Source organism: Myxocyprinus asiaticus, chromosome 4 (assembly GCF_019703515.2).
Source record: "Myxocyprinus asiaticus isolate MX2 ecotype Aquarium Trade chromosome 4, UBuf_Myxa_2, whole genome shotgun sequence".
Lineage (NCBI taxonomy): Eukaryota > Metazoa > Chordata > Actinopteri > Cypriniformes > Catostomidae > Myxocyprinus > Myxocyprinus asiaticus.
The window spans coordinates 8,152,469-8,171,334 of NC_059347.1; the positions used below are offsets into that span (position 1 = coordinate 8,152,469).

Below are 18,866 nucleotides of genomic sequence, written 5' to 3' on the forward strand. Positions count from 1 at the left end.
CAATACGACGATACTTGAACAAAAATGAGCTGCATGGTCGAGTTGCAGGAAAGAAGCCTTTACTGTGCCAATGCCACAAATGACAACACCTTGACACGCCTCACAGCTTCTGGCACACTGTAATTTTTTTCTTTGTTGCCATGTTTTGTTTTATGATTGTGCCATTCTGTTATAACCTACAGTTGAATATGAATCCCATAAGAAATAAAAGAAATGTGTTTTGCCTTCTCACTCATGTTTTCTTTAAAAATGGAACATATATTACCAATTCTCCAAGGGTATGCAAACTTTTGAGTACAACTGTATATCGTTATTGTGATATAAAATTACTCTTATCATGATATAAGATTTTGGTCATATCGCCCACCCCTACCTGGCTTTGTTGCCAGTGTCCATGAGGTCAGCGATATCACTGTAGCTGGTGACTGCCATTTTAGAGAGGTCTTCTACATAAGGGCCCATTATAGGATGCTCTCTAACCCGCAGGGACCCCCGACTCTTTGGGTTTAACAGGTCTCGTACCCGCTCACAGTAAATCTCCATATATGACACCTGCAAAGATCAATTACACACCATATCAAATCTTTTATTGTCTATATATACAAAGTCACATTCTATAAATTCTACGCTTGATTTTTATGAAGAAAATTTCATCCCAACAGAGTTCTCAGATTTATCATATGGCTGGCGAAAGCATCAACACACACAGGCAGTGTACTTACCTCTACAGAGAAGGACAGGTCAGGATCAGTGTTATCTGCCGTTTGCCCGAACAAATCCTCACACATCTATGGGAGAAAAATGATGTAGTGTCAGAGGTGTTCGGTCCACCTTCAGAGCACAAATCAACACAAGTCTGAGCTTTTAAAGCACTTTCAGTACAGAAACCATTACTGAAGTCCACAATTAAACTTAGCATGTTAAATTACATTTACTGGACTCCCTCAACATTTTTTTTTTATTGTGTAAAGAGATACTTTGATTTACCTTCATTTGAAAGATCCCGATACGATTCTTAAAATCCCAAGATTGATCTTGAAATTCCTCGCATATGTGACCAAATATTGAGCTTTGCGACTAAAATGTCTGTGATTAGCCACTGACTGGTAAATGTTCAGATTTCACTCAGCAGCGATTGAGTACTATATAGCTACTGTACTGACAAAGAATTTCAGCACCGAGATCCTTTCACTGCATGCTGAGAGGAAAAGTTTAGCTTGACTCGTTCCATGTAATGTGTGTCTGAAAATGAGATTCACGAAATCCATTTGCCATTAATAATGTCTCTTTGACCCCGTTTCCACCTGGTATTAAGATGCGTCTCGGCTGATCCGATCACATGTGGTTAGGTGAGACACATCGCTGTTTAAACCTGGTCGCTTAAATGTGTCTCCTGTGACCACTTGTAAATGGATTTGGAGGGGAGGGGAGGGACTCTGTTTCATGAAAACATACATTAATTACTATGTCAGTGTGTTTCTGCATGATAACCGCAACAAAGTCAGAAAAGACAAAGAAATGTGCTGAGTGACTCCAGCCAGGTTTCCTAAGCAACCAAACTGACCCGGTTGCTAGGGAGGGTAGAGTCACATGGGGTAACCTCCTCGTGGTCGCTATAATGTGGTTCTTGCTCTCAGTGGGGCGCGTGGTTAGTTGTGCGTGGATGCCGTGGAGAATAGCGTGAAGCCTCCACACGCACTAGGTCTCAACAAGCCAAGTGATAAGATGCACGGATTGATGGTCTCAGACGCGGAGGCAACTGAGATTCGTCCTCTGCCACCGCGAGTCACTACGCCACCATGAGGACTTAGAGCGCATTGGGAATTGCATATTTCACTCACCAGTAATTGTGTAGTATAGTGGTGTAGTATTCAGAAGTTAAATTCTTTCACTGCATGTTGAGAGTATGAATCGATACTGAATCTAATCGAATCGAAATTGGAATTGAATTGAGAGCTTGTGAATCTGACTCAAATCAGGAAATCTTTGTCAATACCCAGCCCTATGCGTTAACGCATTTACCAATTTGACATTAGATTCTGACATTTAAATTAGCTCCATGTGAGTTCACTGGTTGGACAAGAGTGGAAACTTTGCGATGTGTCCGGGGTCATTATGCTGACACACAGACCACAAACACAAACAACAGTGATTCTGTGTCAGTGATCAAGTGATGAAGAAAGGATTTCGTAAACGTACTTTTTTTTTGTTGTTGCAAAAAAAACCCAAAACAGATGGGACCTGTAAAAAGCTGCATTTACATGACTCACTGGAGTGAATCATCAGCGTTTCCTCGGCACCGTGTTGTGCTTCCATCTTACCGGACAATTAAGATGAAGTATCATTACGTAATCAGTGCCAGCGCTAAAAGCAAAACAAGACGTTCAAACAACAGTTCAAAATGGTGCAAATCATGTGAATGCGACTTCGCGATTGCTGTAGCAAAGTGGATAGCCATGATTAATATTGTGGCAGATGAGTGTTTAAGAGATTTAATGCCCACTGCACTGAATATTCAACCTATGGGGACAAGTTCTTTCTTTTGGTCAACCTCTAACATTTTATGTTGCTTGAACTGCTGCTATTTTAGTACATTTCTATCTTTTTACTGTGGAATACTTTGTTTGGAAAATGTTAATAATACATTATGGCTACATGTTTTGTTTTTATTTCTAAGAGTGCTTTCACACTTGGTTCGATTGCTTGGACTGAACCCGAGTTTGTTTCCTCCCTACTTCCCCTGCCCCCGCTGGTCTCTGTTCACATCATATTTTTTTGGGTCTGAACCACGGTCCGATTACGTCATCAACGTGAGTACAAGTGGCAGCTGTTTACCCCTGTATCTAGGTAACAACTCGAGAAGACGTCAATGTGTTAAGTGAAGTATTAAAGTTTGTCTCTTTGGATTTACCACGAAAACTTGCCATGCAGAGAACAGCACTTGTGTTTGTCTCCAGCGGATGCACTGAATGTGCAATGATGTGATAAATATTAGCGTTTGTCTGCCAGCAAGCCCGCAACTGCATTGCAAGAGATATGAAAAATGTGAGCTGATCTCTGAAGGCGGTCTATTTGGACACAAGCAGGTATGAGAAATGCATTTTACCAGAATAATTGCGATCGCGAGCCTGCAAAGATGCAAATTAAAGTCATCACAAGCAGTTCACTTCCGCGATTTGGTATGATTGTGTTCATATCAGCAATGAACCGTACTGGAGTTCATATGAACCATACCCCAGACCACCTTTTCAAAAGTACTTGGGTGCGGTTCGCGGGTGTGCACCCGAGTTCGGAAAACAGCGTTCACATTATCCAAACGAACCGAACTTTGACTTCATTTGACCCCGGGTGCGCACCAAAAGTGCTAGTGTGAAAGCACCCTAAGGAGGAGTCAAACTCAAGCACTTTCAAAATCTGTGATTAATCGTGATTAACCATGAAAAGTTATGCGATTAATCGATTAAATATTGTAATCAACTTGACAGGTTCTTTGCACTGGGACCTGTAGTTGTAGGCATAGTTGAAGTTAAAATATTTCAGCAATTAAGCAAGATCTTTTAATTCAGATTTCTTTTTGCCATTTTGCCATTTTGTCCCCCCCCCCCAAAAAAAACAATGATCAATGACCAATGAGATTACCAATTAGCAACAAATCCGTTTTTGTCATGACTGCTACAAAACATTTTGTTTGTCATTTTGTTAGCTCCACCCTGGTGGAATCTCACTGGTCAAAAATCTCACTCAGCATGTGATTTTGTTGCTTCAAGCAGAATTTCACTTTTAGACAGATGCATTACTTTGAAACCTTGTTCCATAATGCACACGGTGTGACTCTTACTCATGTATCTCTTATAAAAATACCTGTGGTATGATGCCTTGCTGTCCAGGTTCCTGTTTGCCCATCATTGTGTAGGACTTCCCTGCTCCAGTCTGTCCATAAGCGAAGATACACACGTTATAACCCTCAAATGCATGCAGCAGCATCTCCTCACCAATGTCCTGATACACCTTCCTCTGAGATGCAAAGGCCGGGTCCTCTTCCTGAAACACACATTGAAAGAAAGTCTGAGGGAGATTTCTGTCTGCAAATAAATGACTGAGGAAGTCTTTTTACTGAGCATGTATGTCTGTGTGTTTAATGAATAGTGCTGCGTCCCAATTTGGATAATATTTTTTTTCACAACAAAACATCCAACCACAATGGAATGCATCACATACATTAATAATCATGAGGGGAAAACAAGAGTTCAGAATAATTTGCATTCTATTACTATGCACAACGCATGTGGATAGCTGACATGAATAGAGTGACATTCTGTAATCAACCTAAAACCATTTTAAACAGCATTCTAGTATAATTATTATGCAATATGCATGCACATTATGAACTCGTATTAATTGAGAGAACACATGGAATACTTTTTCCTGTGGACTCTCAAAGTGCTATGATTTTAGATGCACTAATCCTAATCTTGCATACTCTGTCTGTGGGATGGATAGTATGCAAATTCGGACACAGCCCTGGTTTAATTTCAGACCTGAGGACGTGACATATTCAGACAGGAGCTTACCGAGCTGTGTGACCAATATGAATAATCAAAAGTGAAGTTCTTGGGTGCATCCTTGGGTTGCTTGGGATTAATAATACCTGTAAAACAACACCACATAAATTTATGTAATACACGTCTATAAAAATACATGACAGTCAGAGTCACAAAAAGATTTTCCTTTTAATCATAACTTCACCTTAAAGATCAATTTTCAATTTTAATGTCAAAATGTATGATCACAGCTAAAGGGTGTTCCTGCTACACACTGTGACAACAGTCACAATAAAGTGTCATAGCTGTTTCTATTGTATATTATTAGCATGGCTGGAATGCTGTATTGACCAATCAGCTGTAGGACCAGAGCTATCCATATAATAATAAATGTTATTACACAGCTCACTGAAATACTTGATTCTTATTGGTCAATAATGGCATTCTGATGTAATATAAATAAATAAAAATCTTCTACACTGTGTTAGTTTAGTATTGGTGATGTACAATCCGCTTTGCATCAGGGTCCTGATCACCCTGTTGGGGTTTATTTTTGATCATCTGGCTTTACATTATTGTTTACTTCCTCATTTACTAGTGAGCAGTTCTTGCTTCTTCTTACAACTGTTGTATAAACATACCAAGATAACAGCATGCTTTCCATTCGAGAATTCCATTCATGTTAAAAGTTATGACAGTATCAAGGAGCAGTTGAAGCTTTCTTAGAAAAGCTAGCTTTTGTAATGCTTACAAAATCTCATACTATTTCCCAAGTCGTGTCCACACACTGTGGAACTGTCTAGCCATCATTATGAGCTCTCAGTCAGCAAACATATCAGGGCCACAGCATTTTCTCACCATATTTCTTTCAGTAGATTTAGAAGGCCCTTTGACACCTTTGTTAGAATCCTATCCTATATCCCACCCACAGTACAATTTCACTGCTTCAAAATACGCATAGCTGTGTATGAAACATCAACTTGATTTATACATTTTCTGAAGAAAATGTGAGTGGTGGTTGTCAGTGCAAAATGCACCGCCACAATGATAGAGTGTTACAGGCAGTCACCAGAGGTTGTTTTGCAGTTGGCATATTGCTATGTGATTGCAATGATGTTCGGCTGGTTGCTTAATAGCCTGAGTCAAAAGAGCTAATCGCCAAGTCTCTATGATATTTTGGTCCCTACAGTAGATATGGTAGATTTAAGGTTTCGGTTGTACAAAGAGTGTAGGATCAGTTATGTGCAGGAGTTTAAAACTTGGGGTCAGGGGTAGAGCTGGGTATTGCCGGAGACAATATAGGATGAGACGGCTCACTGGTATACTTAATGAATGGGAGAAATCGTAACGCTGAATATGGCGGCTGTAATAATGGAAGTCCTGCCTAACAGTTAAAAGAAGCCAATCACTTTTTTGAAAGAGACATTGCCTGTTAGTTTTCTTTGAGAACGCACATGCGCATTAGTTGGACCATCCTGAAAATGCATGATCTGAGCTACTGAAGCACAACTTATGATATTGTTGTTTGATTTTTTTGCCGATTTGAATTATGCTCTTTGCTTGTAATCTTGACCAGCTGTTTTAAAGATTTTGACCTTTCCCCTTTCAAGTAGAAAGGACCTGTACTTGAATCCACAGAAATGTCGCCCCACAGGCTGCCCTGAGGTGTTACGAACATGGCTGCCTGACTTGCCTTAAAGGGACTTTGGTATTTACAACCATCTCCCTCTACTGCACGAGTATCATAAGCCGCGATTCAGTAATTCAATATATCACAATGCATCAAGATATATTAATTGCAATGCGATTGAAACCGTGCTATATGTGTGTGAGAGAGACCCAGCGTATCCATTGAAGCAACTCTGACCGCACTGAAAAATGCTGGTCTCCGAGTTTACACTTATTTAGTCAATATGCTTCATCATTATTGAACTGATGGACATTATATAAATACACAAATAGATGAATAAAAATATTGATACAGGGTTCTAAAGTATTGCTACAATATTGTGACTGGATCGACATTTCACAAATCCCTAATCTTAAATATAAGCAATAGTAAGAGTGGTGCTTTCCATCAAAAATCAAATGACTTGAAGTTCAGTCATGAAACTCTATATGGCGCATACTGGTTTTTTGAACTTGTTATATGTTAGCCAATCAGCTTGCTAAATCCATGGCCAATTGGTTCGCATGGTGTGAGCTGATAGGTCCTTTGACATGTAATCTGTTAGCCAATCAACTTGCGTACACTCTCTTTTAAATTGCCCAGTTTGCAGAAAAGCCGGTTTCACTGCAGCACACTGGGAGTTTTCCTCTGAAACCCTCCTCCTCCTCAGCTCTACAAGTCTAGATCTACTACATGAGGACTGTGTATATGTCTAATTGTGCAGCAGCAGCATGTCCTACATGCTTGATGCACAATGTCTTGTGTATGTCCAATTGGGAAGCAGCAGAAGCAGCAGCATGTCTACATGCTTCACACAGTATTTCTGTGTATGTTCACATGCGTATGTTCATACTTGCTCTGCAGCAGCAGCAGCGTAGCAGATCTAGTCCACTAAGACCAAATCCTATCAACCTGTCATACCCACATTAACATGCCAAATTATTCCGAGAGTTGTCATGACTGAACTAAAAACCATTCTGATTTGATGTTATTTCGCTTTCAAGGACAGACAAACTATCGGTTGTGATAGGGCATTATATAGCTCAGAGACCAGTTATCAGTCTTTGATAAAAGATAGTATAAGATAGTGTAGTTAATTCTAGTCAAGTGTACAGTAGTTAATTCTTATCAAGTATAAAAGTGAAAGTCCCATGAAAAGAGATGGTAAAAGGAAACCAAAGGGTGGAGAAGGCCCCAAAAGAGCTGCCGGGTAACAATAGAGCACTGCAAGCCTTGAGCTCACACACAGACTAGTGTTTGTGTTGGAGGGGGGTCAAACCAAACAGACTGCCAGCCCTGCAGATTCTATAGATAGAGAGAGAGACAGAGAGAGAAAGAGAGAGGGAGAAAGAGGAAGGGAGGGAGAGAGAGAGAGGTGAGGGAAATGTAGGGGCGTTACTGTTGGTTAAAGGGAAGAGAGAATGGGGTGGAAATGTTGCACAGAGGAAGAAGGGAATGTGAAGTCTGGCAGTCAGTACTGAGAGTGTCAGGATTTTACAGCAGTTAAGCACTGTGGTTTGGGAGGCGAGTTTCCAAAGTCTCCAAAATTCCCCCTCTTTTCCTGTATGGTAGGAGACACTGAAGTATTTTTGGATATAATCATGGGAAAGTGAGAGAGTAACGAGTAAAAGTATGGAGAAAGATATAAAAATGTGACAAAGTAAACACATTTCTCTTCATCTTTTGACATAAAAGGGTTCATTGTACTATGAAAACATACAGTAATTTTCAGAACTGAAACTCCCCGCCAAGTCCAATAAGGCCAGGGATGTCTAAACTACGGCCAGCTGCCTGTTCTGGTGCGGCCCGTGAGAGATTTTATAAACAGAACAGAATTTGGCCCGCTATAGAGAAATTATATGAAATTCATAGCCTGAACAGTGGGTGTCGCTATCAAGTATAGCCAAATCTGACAGCACACTCAATTAGGGCATTCTCATTAGTCCGTTCACACATGCAGTGACTTCATTGCTTAATGTGGCAAGTCCCTGTCCTGTATGTTGCTAGTGGGCGTTCCTAGTGCTGTCGATCAAACACTATTGGTGGACTGCATGTCTGGCCATATCTTATGACTAAAAGGAATTTATTGGAGCTGTCAAAATTAACGAATTAACACATGCAATTAATTTAAAACGTTTAACACTTAATTGCGATTAACGCATTTATCAATTTGACATTAGATTCTGACATTTTATTCAGCTCTGTGTGAGTTCTAAACACTGGTTGGAGTAGGGCGGAACGTTTGCGTTGAGTTCGCCTGTGGTTATACAGCGCAACAGTGCCCCGCACACTTATTCAGCGTCTGGGTTCCAGAAGTGTTTTTCCCATTAATTTTTTGCATAGACTTTTCATAAAATCCTCCATAAAAGAGTTATAAGCCATGAACCAAACCAACCAGCTCCGAGGAGAATCACAACATCACAAACTTCACATTCAACATTTTTATTTTTTTTGAAAATCGGACAAAAAGACAAAGGTACAAGGCTGTGTACTTACCATCTTTCATGAGGGTACAAACTACAATCCCATGAAGCATTGCGAATGATGTAATTGAAAAAAAAAAATCAAACTATTGATTTAATAAAGTATATATTTTGTATAGAAACAATATATTTTATGTTTATTGCAAAATATTCTCATATGTACAATTAGATAATTAGTTTAAGGGTTAAGGGAGACTAACTCGATTACGTCACTCACAGTGTGTCATGGGAGTGGGCGTTTGCTCTGAGGCAAATTTCACGGGATTTGTTGGCCACGGTTCTCTAACTGGTAAGCCGTTCTGCTGTATCATGGTTAATGTAGTTGTTTACCAGGCATTCCGCTCTCAAACATGCCATTTAAACAATGAAGTTGAAATAACGCAGACGGAAGGCTTCAAAAGAAGCATATACCGCGGGGGCCTGGGTAGCTCAGCGAGTAAAGATGCTGACTACCACCCCTGGAGTCTCGAGTTCTAATCCAGGGCGTGCTGAGTGACTCCAGCCAGGTCTCCTAAGCAAGCAAATTGGCCCGGTTGCTAGGGAGGGTAGAGTCACATGGTGTAACCTCCTCATGGTTGCTATAATGTGGTTTGCTCTCGGTGGGGCGCGTGGTGAGTTGCGAATGCCACGCACTCAACAAGCCACATGATAAGATGCACGGATTGACTGTCTCAGACGCGGAGGCAACTGAGATTCGTCCTCCAATACCTGGATTGAGGCGAATCACTACACCACCACAAGGACTTAGAGTGCATTGGGAATTGGGCATTCCAAATTGGGGAGAAAAGAAAAAAAAAAAAAAGTAGTAGAGACGGCCTGACACGAATCGTGAATGTGGCTTCACGATTTCTGAATAAAAGCAGATAGCCACAGTCTGATGGCCGATTGATATTGTGGAGAATGAGAGTTTAAGAGATATAATGCTCATTGCAATGACTTTGCAACCTATGGTGACTAGTTATTTCAATTAGTTAACCTCCTACTTGTGTTTAAAAGGGAAATATTTAAATGTGACTTAAATTGGTGGTATTTTCGTGCATTTCTATCTTTATAGTTTTGAAGGCTTTGTTTCGAAAATGTTAATAAAGAATTATTTATATTTATATATTCATATATAAATATAAATATATAAAGAATTATTTATATTTATATATTCATATATATATTTATTTCTGCCTCTGGCCTCCAACGAAATAGTTTGGACACCCCTGAATAAGGCAATTTATTAAAACTAAGATGCAAAATGACTTGTTTAAAAATCTGTGCTTTTGAGATGTAAATAAAACATGGGTGAATGCAATAAAACAAGTGTGTAATGTGCAGATATTACTGACTGAATGTATTTTTTAAACAGGTTATAAACACTTGTCCCTTCTGCCACCGGTCTAAAAAAAAGTCCCCGCATTTTTCTTGTTCATTTCAGTTTTCTGAGTGGTCATCTTATGAATAGGCCCACATGGAAACGGCACACCTTTCTGTGCTGACTGTGGAAAAAAAATCTTTGGAATTGCATGGAACAGATTTAAATATTGAGTATTGTCAGTGTTGTAGTCAAGACCACCAAAACCAAGACCAAGTCAAGACCAGAGAGTATCGAGACCGAGACAAGACCAAAACTTTGAGGGGTTGAGACCAAGTCGAAACCAAGACCGAGGCAGGGCGAGACCGAGTCAAGACCAGACCAGTGCGAGTCCCACACTGCATGACACACTTACAATAAAATGTGGAACATGCAAACTATAGGAACATTCCCATAAAAACACCCACAGAAAACAAATGAAGATTCCTCTTCATTCACCTATTTTATTGCCATGTATATATATATATGTGTGTGTGTGTGTGTGTGTGTGTGTATGTATCAGTGTACCATGAGAAATTGCAGAGGTGAATTGTATGTGTTTTCTATGAGCAAACAAATACAAACAAACACCAAGGAGCTGAAATCAACTTAACCATCTTTATTCAACACTCCTTTTCCAAGTTTTACCATCCACCTAAAACAATAAAATTTTTGTGCAAGCATCGCGTCAGGTTTTCTGGAAGACTCTTCCCCTAGAAACCATCAAGTACAGAATATATCAAACAATTATTCAATACACAAGTCTTCACTTTTCTCTGTCATTTCTAAAACAATATAGTAACTTTCCGAGTTGAATGGAATACAGCAAGAGGCAGATTGCTAACGTTAGCTAGCTAGCTTTGCTAGCATCGCTTACACTTAGCTTATCTTTCTTTATGCTTCCTTTCTAAGTGCCAATAAAAGTTTGATGTGGTCCCAGCCCTCTCGGTAAGCACTGCATTGCAGAATTTACATACTGCTGTGTGTTTTCTTTTGGACGTTCTTTTGCAGATTAACTCTTTGTGGTTTAGGTCAGTGTTTCCCAACATTTTTTCTGCCATGGCACATTTTTACAATTAAAAAATCCCATGGCACACCACTATCCCACATAATCATCGTCGATAGTTTTCCTTTTCAAGAACTTGTCCATGTTTCCTGTCTGTCTTAGTAGCGTGAACTCGTAATGTTTGAAATTCAGCCATGCAAATTCAGCCATAACACACATGACAATCTTTCACGGCACACTAGTGGGCACAGTGGTTGGGAAACACTGGTTTAGGTAGCCAAATTGTATTACAGAAGATTTGTCTGACATCTCTCAGACAGCCACAGTTTCTTCTCCTGTCTCCCGCATTCACTTTCTTGGAGTGCGTGTGAAGGGGGGCAGGGAGGGGTGACAGCCATTAACAGTAACAAAAATTTAAAATTAGAAATGAGTCAAGCTATTGCTTGCATTGGAAGCAGGAAGTTTTACATCCAATCACAGTAATGATGTTAACAAATAAATCAGACAATGCACAGGCAATTTAGTGGTATCCCCGCAGTTGTGGTCTTGACCGGTCTTGAAATAAAAGCCCGAGTCCTCTTTGTATGAGACCAAGACAAGACTGAGTAAAAATGCGGTTGATTCCGAGATGAGACCGAGACCTTCAAAAAGTGTTCTTGAGACCGGTCTCGAGACCAAGACCGATCTTGAGTACTACAACACTGACTATTGTGCTAAACTGCGCTATGCTATGAGTACATGAAAACATTATTAAATTAAAAATATATAGTAAACGAACATGCCAGGGGTGAGGCAAACTCTGTGGAAATCTGCCGACTATTTGGCGGAATTCCGTACAGGTCTACTTATGACTAACAAACCTTAAATGAGGGAACTGTTCACTTGAAGGTGAATAGGCTGATGTAAGTTTCATTTTTAGATGCATAACTAGCTACATAACACTGACTCCAACTTCAACAGCCTTCAAGGACTAAAGGGGACAGAAAATGGTTTGGAATCCATCTACGTCAGCATGAAAGGAATGCTCTTCATGAAGATGAAGATAAAGATAAAGCAGTGTACAGTGAGCTTTCGGAGATGACTAAACAGTAAATTTATTTTACATTGGATCTTATCTAAGGACAACATAGACAGAGAAATAAAGGTATAAAATGAAAGAAAACAAATCACTGTGTGTGTGTGTGTGTGTGTGTGTGTGTTTGACTCACAGGTGCTCTTGTCTTGCATCTGGATCACACATTTGGCTCCTCGGTTTGTTTCACGGCTGTTGAAAGGCCGCACACGCACCGCAACTTTAACAGAGGATGACGCCATGACAACCACCAGTCAATCGACTCCTGTGAGATGAGAGAAATATTAATGCTCAGAGTCCATGTAGGAAGAAAGAATATTATTCATAGTAACATCACAATAATCATAATATTACTCAAGTTATCAAATTATCGATACTGACTGTGTTCTTAGGTTTAGGGAGATGTAAAAAAATAAAAATAACTGTCAAAAAAACTGTCAAAGTAACCTGGATGCTTTGTTATAGAAATTCTGGATGCTGGATCCTGATGGTTTTAACCAATATGATGGTCAGTATTGTACATCTAGAATGTTTTTTCTGTATTAAAAAAAAGAAAAAAAAGCACTCTGGTCTAGAAATGTACATGTTTTAAGGGAAATCAGACACCAAAATGTGTATAATGTTATAGATATTGCTCTCACAAAGAGCAGTTTCTTATATATGAAATTTTTTACAGCTGAGTATAAAAAAAAAAAAATTTAAAAAATAATATTATAGTCAATATAGAAATTTGCATGACTTTTCCAGGTCTGGAAATCACAATTTTAAAACTCCCTCATATTTCCAGGTTTTCCTAAGACCAGAATACACACTCTTAAAGTTCACACCTTCCAACAACATTAGCGATAGGAAAGTATTTATGAAATGTTACATATTTGAATTTGATCAAGTTTATGAAGGCAGGACTATCAGTATCGGCCGATAAAAGCAATTAAAAAGGCTAACGGACATTGGTTGATTGTTTAAAAACAGCCGATACTCAAAGTTGATTATTTCCTGTCAAAAGGGGTGGAAAATGTATTGAACAATTAGCCTACAACTCGTGCTATATGTGAGAGAAAATGTCTCTTGTGTGGAATGACTTTAAATTGGGTGACAATGAAAGAAGGGACTTTCATGAGGTGGAACTACCGTTAAAGCTTTGAACACAACGTTTTACATTTCTTTCGAAGTTTGTGTAGTTAATTATCAGTGATTTGAAATAAGGTAGCATTTAAAAAAGCAGAATCAAACGATCAGTATCGGGAGATGTTGTACTAAATAATCGGTTACTGTATCGGCACACATATTTTGTACCAGTGCATCCCTAGACAGGAATGTCCATTTTTATCTTGATTATAACCACCACACTATCAAAATGAAACTCTTCATATCCACACTAGGGATGGATATTTTGGTCATGTTGTCTGCACGAGTACTCGGACTAATTACTCAAGTACTCGAGCGGCAATGACATGTACATAACTGTATATATAATAACTGACAAACGTCTTTGGCTGCTGCATTGCGTCTTGTTGTTCCAGTGTATCATCTATTCATTATTATAGGCTGTTATAAAATAATCTGTTACAAAATGTACAAAAGATTGCATAATCATAATATAATGCATCATATTTTGTCATTATGTGAAGATTCGCTGCCCAACTCAATGAAAGAATGTGCACAACGCGCGTCTGTCTGTTCTTCCTTCAGGTTACTGTAGTAATCTTAGTAAGCACGCACCAGTTTTTTTAGTGACTGTCTGAACCATCTATTTTTCAAATCGGAGTTGGCTTAACAGGAGACGCCATAACCATCGCGTTTCTTAATAAGCGTGTTAAGTTGAAGTTCAGTTTTGAAGATGCTGCATTCTGTTCCATTTAGCTGCACTCTGTCTAGCTGTTTGAAACACTCGCAGCGCGTTCAGTCCATTGTCACACACCTGGTGTGTGTGTGTGTGTGTGTGTCTCCCCAAGTGTTCGCTCCTGTGGGGAAAGCCGCAATGCTCCGTATTGTTGTTGCTGTGATGATTCATGAAGTGTTCCATTCAACTCGGAGAGTCAGAATTTCCACCTTTCAACTGGGGAAAGTGCAACGGAATGACAAATTATGTCAGACTTCTAACTTGGAAACTTGTGCGGAAATCTGCAACTCCCATTTCATCGAGATGCAGGTGTGTTACATCATGTAAACATTTTGGCACCAAGGGCAGGGAGGTTTACAGTCAGTGACAAACATTCACTTTTATTAAATAATCAACAAGTCAAAGTTCTTACATTAAAGGATAATAAAACGTGTTTAGCAAACGTTTTGCAGAGACAGATGTTCAAAACAGAGTTAATTACACTCTCTTTTGATTATCGTAACGATAGCATTGCAGCATCGTATCAGTTTGGTTGCTATGAGACGTCTCTGACAATCAATGTACCCCTCAAAATCACAAATCTCAAATTTAAAAATAAGCTCCCTCTTTGACACGTGTGTGTTTAGTTGTCAGGTAATTGTCAATGAATTTCGAATTAAGACAAAAGTCACATCATGCATGATCACCATTGGTCATCGTTTTCACCATCGCTCATTGCTGCCACGTCCGAATACTCGAGTACTCGTGCCCATCCCTAATCCACACGTTATATGCCCTATACCCTTGCATTCCTGTTTTCAGCACTTGTTCCTGTTTGGATGTCTTGTATATTAGCAGGGCTCGACATTAAGCATTGTCATGTGCTTGTACTCTGGACAAGTAAATTGGTCAAAAGTTACTTTTCCAGAGAGAAAAAAGGACATTTAAGTTACATGCTCAAGTAGCATGTCAAAGTTTATGTTTCTAAAATTATGGCCAATGCCCAACCTAATAGTGTACTTATGCAATCAACTTAGTTCTCTGTGACAGAAATGTAAACTGCACTGGGTAGGAGAAGAGGCTATTGTCGTATGATAATTATTTTATGTCATGTATGGTAGTCAAATAAACGAAAGCATACATCGCCATCATTTACAGCAGGGGTGCTCACACGTCTATGTAACGAGATCTACTTTTTCATCATGTTATTGCAGCAAGATCTACCATGTACAATAAAGGCTATACATTATCACAATACCAAAATTTCAGTAGTCGGTAGTGAAATTCGACGATTCTTAATACAAGCTTCAAAACCTAAACAAGTAATAACACTAACTAATTAGTTAATTATGGAAGAATGGTTTCAAGTTCTTAATTATTCAAGACTAGTAAACAGTCAGTAATAAAACAACAATAAAAAACAGCAATGAATAGAAATAGATAATAGAACAAAAATACAAATTAAGAAAATTCAGTGCTTTTTTAACAGCTTTAAATGTATTTTAAAAGCAGTTGGCTATCAAGCATTCGTGTAAACATTCAGAATGAAATACAGCATAAAACAACTACTGGTCTTTACTGTATGATTATAATACATTGATACTTTTTAAAGCTACTAAATTTACTCAGTCAAAAGCAGTGAGTGTTTTCTCGTTCCGGTTTGATTATTATAATGACACACTAGACAGTAGAAGGTCTGTTAGCTTACATTCACACTTAAAAGTCCAACATTTTAATACAAATCTGCTTTTTTCTCCACTGTTTATGTTCATTTTAGACATCACTCTCTGTGTTTACATGAATACCTCACCAACACGGGCATTTTGGCGGAATGTATTTGACCGTTCAGGTGCGTATTAGCACGAACATTTTCGGAAAACACGCACATGTTCAGCACACACACATACGCCGCCTGTCAATCAAACAGGGTGCAGCTTTTACTAGATCATTAGCGAATTATAAAATGACATGCTCTCGATTACTTTCAACAGCAGAATAAGAATTCTAAACTTTCTTAAAAGTGAAACAGGCCTAGGCTATCACAAATAAAGCTGGTTATTGTTTTTGTTATTGATGTTTTAATCAGTCTGCTTGTCTGGTTGGGCAAGACAAATTCTCTTTCACTTGCCCCTTCAAAAATCCACTTGTCCCGGACAAGCGGACAAACGTTAATGTCGAGCCCTGATTTGGTATGTACATTAGATTCTGGCTGGCAGCCAACAATCCATGTACACACACACACACACATATACACCAAGTCTGACCTCAGGACATAATTACCAGTTTACTACACTAACAACAAAGCACACACAATGTGACTGTATAACATTATAGTTACTACTGTGCCATTTCAACACAGACACAAAGCGTGAGTAAACAACTGAGGAAAATAATGCTTATCCTGCCAATTCCAGCACACAAAGAGCATTCACACATGCTACTGTTATTGTACGATCACACTGGCACAGTCAACACACTGCGGCCCAGCAAATAACTGAAAATATACATTACCTTTAACACACTCACAGAAACTTTCACTTCCCTAGCCTATGCAGACTGCCATACCAAAATACTAAGCATGCACTGATATAAACATTTTGACTGATATGATAAGTTGTGTAAAAACCAGAAATGGCTGGATCATTTCACCCCAAAAATGTACAAAAACAAATAAAACAAAAATATGATATACTTTGCATAAGGAAAATTAAGCCTATTTTAGGCATGTAAAGAAATGTAAAAGTAACACAAAAAGTTTTTTTTTGTCATTATTATTATTGAAATCAGCATAAATTAGATGTAAATATGTAATAAAAACAATGTCACCATGATATAAAAACTCTTTACAATTATTATTATTTTTTTTTTTTTGCATTGGCATTGTCATGAAAATAATATCACAAAGCAAAAAAAAAAAAAAAAAAAAAAAAAAAATTAATAGCCAATATGTAATGAACATATAGGCTTCATTCTCTTTATATTTCAATTTCTTACTTTTTTGGGGTCTTTTGATTATGGCATACAATATAATCCAGACTACATGTTGACTGATATATCGGTTTTGCCGGTTAAACGGTGCCAATAGCTACTAGTGCTGGGTATTGATACAGATTTCCCAATTCGATTTCGATTTACAAGGTCTCGATTAAATTCAAATTTTGATTCGATTTGATATTGATTCTTATGTGTAGATTTCAGTTATAATGTCCATTTTGCTTACATATCAAATAAATTATCTTAAAATTAAACAGGAATTAAAAGTAACATTAATTTTACTAATTATATTTTATTAGTTTTTCATCATTTTGGTCACATTTTAGCTTTTTTTTAAATGAACAAATACATGTATTCAATCAATAAATATGATATTATATTGCAAATATTATATTGTGTTATATGTTTATTGTTTATATGCATAATTTGTTTTGTTAAACACGTGCTAAAAACTGGTACTGTCTATTTAAGAAAACTGGCTGTTCCGTAAAGAGCATCTATTAATGAGAGCATATTAATTGTGAGATGACTCGAATGGCTTTACCCCACCCGTGCTATAAGTGATTAGAATGAAATATGACATTTTTGGTTGTTTTTGATCCACAAATGACTGTAAAGAAAAGAGAGGACATTAAAAGTAGGGTTGTTCAGAACTGGTTCCAATCTTTAAAAAATTTTTGAATCGTATGACCTTCATGACTTTCGGTTCTGTTAACGGTTCCCCTGCAAGCAAATTTCCCGCCGATGTGGATGGAACACTGAACTAAAATACTCTGACAGTGTTTCCAGCAGCGCAACCCTCTACTGGGTCTACAGTGTAAAACACACAGCACTACCAGTGTATTTTGATTCCCGAATGAATGGCTCTTATGAGCCGGCTCTTTTGGATCTACAGCACGCAACATACGACGCTTCCAGTATAGTCCGGTAAAGTATTAATTCTAACAATTCTATCTTCAAACAATTATCATGCACTCGAATGCTGTATTTTTTTCTACTAAATTCTCCTGCTTTTAATGGAAAAAATGACAGAAGACAAGCGCTGATTGTCATTGATCTTACTTAATCTTTCCCCTGGTCTGTGAGACTTCAATCAGGCAGTGCAGTTACTGACTGGGGTTTCATATCACAATGTATAGTTAAAGATACACACAGTTTTTGTTGTAATAAGTGGAATTTTATAAAACAATAAATGAATTAATGAAATATGCCATCACATTTCTAATTTATTTAGATTTTTTTTTATTTAAATTATAGTTAGGATCAATAATTGGATTGCATTTATGTCTCTAAAAAGTCTGCAAACACCTTTTACAAAAAATGCATTACATTTATTTCTGATTTGTAATATCTGCTCTGTAGAAATCTGAAATGATCTCATTATTTGGCAACAGACTGCTAAGGGCAGTAAATCCAATTAGAATTGTATTTCTCATTTCCAAATAATTCTTCCTCAAAAGCAATAAAAGAATTGGGGGAGGGCCTGGGTAGCTCAGCGAGTAAAGACGCTGACTACCAACCCTGGAGTCGTGAGTTCGAATCCAGGGCGTGCTGAGTGACTCCAGCCAGGTCTCCTAAGCAAACAAAATTGGCCCGGTTGCAAGGGAGGGTAGAGTCACATGGGGTAACCTCCTCGTGGTCGCCACAATGTGGTTCTCGCTCTCGGTGGGGCGCGTGGTGTGTTGTGCGTGGATGCTGTGGAGAATAGCGTGAAGCCTACACATGCGCTGTGTAATGCGGTAACGCGCTCAACAAGCCACGTGATAAGATGCACGGATTGACGGTCTCAGACGCGGAGGCAACTGAGATTCGTCCTCTGCTACCCGGATGGAGGCGAGTCACTACGAGGACTTAGAGTGCATTGGGAATTGGGCATTCCAAATTGGGGAGAAAAAAATAAAATAAATAAAAAAAATTTGGAATCGTTACTGGAACCGTTA

The 18,866-nt window shown here is 38.5% G+C and overlaps 1 protein-coding gene across 1 annotated transcript in view; it reads right to left on the minus strand.

Annotated features, from left to right (window-relative positions):
- kif1c (kinesin family member 1C) overlaps positions 1-18,866 on the minus strand; it is a 79,456-nt gene that overhangs the window by 38,221 nt on the left and 22,369 nt on the right. Inside the window, exons 2-6 of the mRNA XM_051691860.1 lie at positions 12,247-12,375; positions 4,572-4,648; positions 3,862-4,041; positions 723-788; positions 374-552 (exon numbers count right to left, since the gene is read on the minus strand). Coding sequence (XP_051547820.1) covers positions 374-552; positions 723-788; positions 3,862-4,041; positions 4,572-4,648; positions 12,247-12,352 — 608 coding nt within the window. The 5' untranslated portion in view covers positions 12,353-12,375. The remainder of the gene's footprint in view (positions 1-373; positions 553-722; positions 789-3,861; positions 4,042-4,571; positions 4,649-12,246; positions 12,376-18,866) is intronic.